This window comes from Eutrigla gurnardus (genome assembly GCF_963514095.1).
Source record: "Eutrigla gurnardus genome assembly, chromosome: 10".
Classification (NCBI taxonomy): domain Eukaryota; kingdom Metazoa; phylum Chordata; class Actinopteri; order Perciformes; family Triglidae; genus Eutrigla; species Eutrigla gurnardus.
The window spans coordinates 28,817,122-28,821,221 of record NC_139924.1 but is presented as its reverse complement, the minus strand read 5'-3'; the positions used below and the strand labels follow the sequence as shown (position 1 = coordinate 28,821,221).

At 40.8% G+C, this 4,100-nt stretch overlaps 1 protein-coding gene across 1 annotated transcript in view; it reads right to left on the bottom strand.

The window, feature by feature from the left end:
• Positions 1-490: 490 nt before the first annotated feature.
• Positions 491-4,100, bottom strand: part of cxcr5 (chemokine (C-X-C motif) receptor 5) — a 4,108-nt gene continuing 498 nt past the window's right edge. Inside the window, exon 2 of the mRNA XM_084018635.1 lies at positions 491-2,205. Within this exon, the coding sequence (XP_083874761.1) occupies positions 1,132-2,205 (1,074 nt within the window). The 3' untranslated portion in view covers positions 491-1,131. The remainder of the gene's footprint in view (positions 2,206-4,100) is intronic.

Genomic DNA, 4,100 nt, shown 5'->3' with positions numbered 1-4,100 from the left:
TATATATTTATATATATATATATATATATATATTTATATATATATGTATATATATATATAAATATATATATATAGACATATATATATATATATAAACATATATATATAGACATATATATATATATATATATATATATATAATATATATACTTGCTGTATATAAAATGCAATTTGTGATTGTTTGCAGTTGTTCTGTATAACAGTGTTTTAATAGAAGTCTAAAAAAATAGAATAATACTGATCTTTTCGGTGGTTCAAGCTTTGGTTATTGTGTCATTTATTGTTGTATTATAATAATGACAAAGGGACGGCGGGTTGCTGTGTAATAAATGAAATCTTTTATTCAAATTCAATTAGCAGTTAGTTTTAAAAGTACAAGCAAACAAAACAAAACGATAAACATCTTCTTTTTTTTTTTGACTGGGAAAATAAAAACATCTTTTAAACTGCAATCAAAGTAGCAATGGGTACAATATTGTCACGTTTGATAAGAAATCATTGCTGTACGGCAGAGGTCTTCAACGCCAAAAGCTTACAGTGACCCGGTGGAGGGACGCCCACTACTCGGGGTGACCCGAATAGACCACTATTACCTGATTCCATCTAACGAGCCTGATTTCACTGCCAATCTCATAGCCGGCCAAACAGGATCGTTCCATTCGGGCTGTCGGCGGGACTGGAGCTCTTAGGGAGCTTGTTCATCCGCCCGTGGTGCCTCCGTCCCGGACACTGGAGCTCCTGGAGAGCATCTTTTACGCAACTTTTTCAATCAATGAGCAGAAAAAACGATCAGCCGACTAAAGGCAAGACTTGACCAATCAGATTCAACTATGTCATTTTTTAGTCGGGGACACCCCTACCGATTACATATAAAACTGTGTTCCTTATTAAACAATAATAATGTGTAGTGCAGCCTGTAGTTCATGTGTAACAGGACTGTAATGATGGATGGATACAATGCTACGACATTAAAATAATAATTGTTGACAGATTCATATTTAAATTCTATTTTGGAACTTCTACATCACAATTTCTCAACATAATATAAAACAACAGGAAGATGTTTGCTTAATATAGGTTGTGTTACGGTGGACTTTTGGACTTTTGGACCTCTGCTGTACATGAAGGTGATTAGATGAGAACGGTGCTGGTGGTCGTTGCAGCGTCGGAGACGGAGGGTCGACTTTGACCTTGACCTCTGGCGAGCGTTTGGCAAACGCGGCCGCATCCCATTTTGCTGAGGAACCGAATGAGGTCGCGGCGGAAGCGTATGCCGACAAAGGCGTAGAGGAACGGGTTGAGGCAGCAGTGTGAGAGGCCGAGGCTCTTGGTCGCGGCGAGGCTCGGGATCAGCAGCACATAGAGGTCGCAGCGTTTGTACGAGACGACCTCCAGGTCCACCAGAGTCTTCACCAGCAAGGCGATGTTGTACGGCAGCCAGCAGAAGAAGAACACGAGGGTGACCAGCAACGCCAGGCGGATCGCCCCTCGCTTCGCTTGGCTCTTCTGACTTCTGCACAAGGTCACGACCACGGCGGCGTAGCAGTAGCTCATGGCGGCCAGAGGCAGGAAGAAGGACACGTGGTCCAGGACCCGGCTGGTCAGGACCCAGTTGTTGGCGTTGATGCCATATTGGTGGTAGGAGCAGGAGAGGCGTGACGTGGCGTTGGCGGCGCCCACGGAGAGGAAGACGGCATTGGGCACAGACAAACCCAAACACACCAGCCACAGCGACACACACGTCAGGTGCACCGTCCTCGGGCGCCTGCTTTGCATGCTGGGAACGGCGTGCACGATGGCCAGGTAGCGGTCGAACCCGATGCAGGCGAGGAGCAGGCTCCCGCAGTGGAGGTTCAGGTCCCGCATCAGGCCCATCCACTTGCAGAGGCAGACCCCGAAGAGCCAGCCTCCGGCGGCGCTCTCGGCCACGTCGAAGGGGAACGTGAGGAGGAGCATGAGGTCGGCGAGCGCCAGGTACAGCAGGTAGATCTCGGTGATGCGCAGCAGGCAGCGCCGCCTCAGCAGGACGGTGATCATCAGGCCGTTCCCCGCCACGCCCAGCAGGAAGATGGCGCTGTAGAGCACAGGCAGGAAGACCTGCAGGGCGCCATCCTCCTCTTCACACACCGTGATGCTGTGCACGATGTTTTCATAATCATACGTCACGTTTCCATCATCGTCCGTCACATTCTCGAAATCAGCCAGCTGTGAAACATCAGAGGAACATTTTAATGAACTCATCTAAACTAGTTTCAGGGTCGGTACGGGTGCTGGAAATCCTTGAAAACACTTTTTAGTGTGGTGTTTTCCAGGTTTGAAAAGTGCTTGGATTTAGACTAAAGGTCTTGAAATGTGTGTTGTATGTGATGACATCTATGATAGAACAGAGGAAAGAAGATCTCCATATTTGAGGGACTGAAAACAGCATTTTCTGACATTTCTTTATGAAAAATGACTTTTGATGATGAACAGATGATGAAAATAGTTGGTGATTATATTTCTGTGGATCTGTTAGTGGAATTAGTTTTCCTTTCATTTGTGGTCCTTCTGTAAAAAGCTGTCTCCAAACATCATGTTGGTTGTTTAGAGGACAATAACATCTCATTTAATGTGATGAACAAGTGACATAATAAGTAGACTGAATACTGACCATTGGATTGGTACAAATATGGAGTTTACCACAGCTGGAAGGGGCTGGAAAAGCATGGAAATGCACATTGAAGTGCTTGAAAAGTGCTTGAATGTGACTCTGGAGAAGGAAACCTGTAGATGTTGAGTTTAGTTTGAGCTTTCAAAGTGTCTCTTTGATGCTCTTCTTTCTTCCTGTTTTCTCAGTCAAATTATGAGGCAGGAAAGAACCGTCCAGATTTAGTTTCACTTCCCTTTACAGTAACATTTTGGTGAAAAACATCCTACCTTGGTTAAATACGAATACATTATTATGAATTATTTTTTTAACCTCCAATCAACAACCAATTCTCTGGTGGAACAAATAGCTTGTATTCTTTCACGATATCTCGATGAATTCATGATACTTTTATAATAGTTTATATATTTATGAAGTTATACCTCATTTTCTCTTATTATAAACAGACATTTTGTTTTGCTGAAACAAAACTTTAGAGTTTAAAACAAAATCAAACAATCACTGTTGCCACTGCAGTGATTTAAAACTACCATTAGAAAAATCACAGAAATGAATGTAATCTATATGATGTTATTTTTAACTTAATTGTGCATTGAGAAATTGATTACAAGCTAGTTGAAGCCTGTGATTAGAAATTAGATCATTATTACAGATCATTCCTAATAGTCTCTTGTTTCTCTGGTAAGTGAACATGAAAGAAGAAGTTTCACCCAAAATATCAAACCTGCATCTGTTTAGGTGCTTTTTGGGGGGGTTTTTAAGTCAAGCTGCTGTTGGTCTACGATACCGAACTCGTCCTGGAAAAAAACTTTAGTCTGACAGACATTAAAGTTTGTAGAAATGACTAACTGAACATTTGAATATCTAACATTTTGGGAAAATAGCTAAATCCACCTAAATGGCAGTGATAGATCTGGTAGAAGAGATACATCTGCTCTTATTAACGAAGAAATAACGAGATAGCATTCTTCGTGGCTAAGAAGTTACCTCCATGGTAGAAATAAATATGTACAAATTAATAATAATATGGAATCCAATTTGATGGAGGTTACTTGTGGGGTTCCACCAGGTTCAGTGCTAGGCCCTTAACTGTTCATACTGTACATACTTTGTAAACCATCTAAACATTTTAAAATGTGTTTTTATTTGCTGATGACACCTGACTTATATTATATTGGGAAAGTTTGTTCTGTTTTTGATACAATCGAAGGGGAACTGAATGTCTTCATGTTTGATTTTGACAAGTAAAAACAAAGTTTATCATATTTAGAAATCATCAAATCAACTAAAAAAAGTAAAAAAAATGATGATGAATGATGTTAAAATGCATTTCTTTGTCTGTTTATTGATCATAAATTATGTCGGAAACCACACATGAATAATGTAAAAACAAGAAATGTCTGAAACCGTTGCAATAATATATAAAAACTAAAGATATGTTGAACAAGAGCTC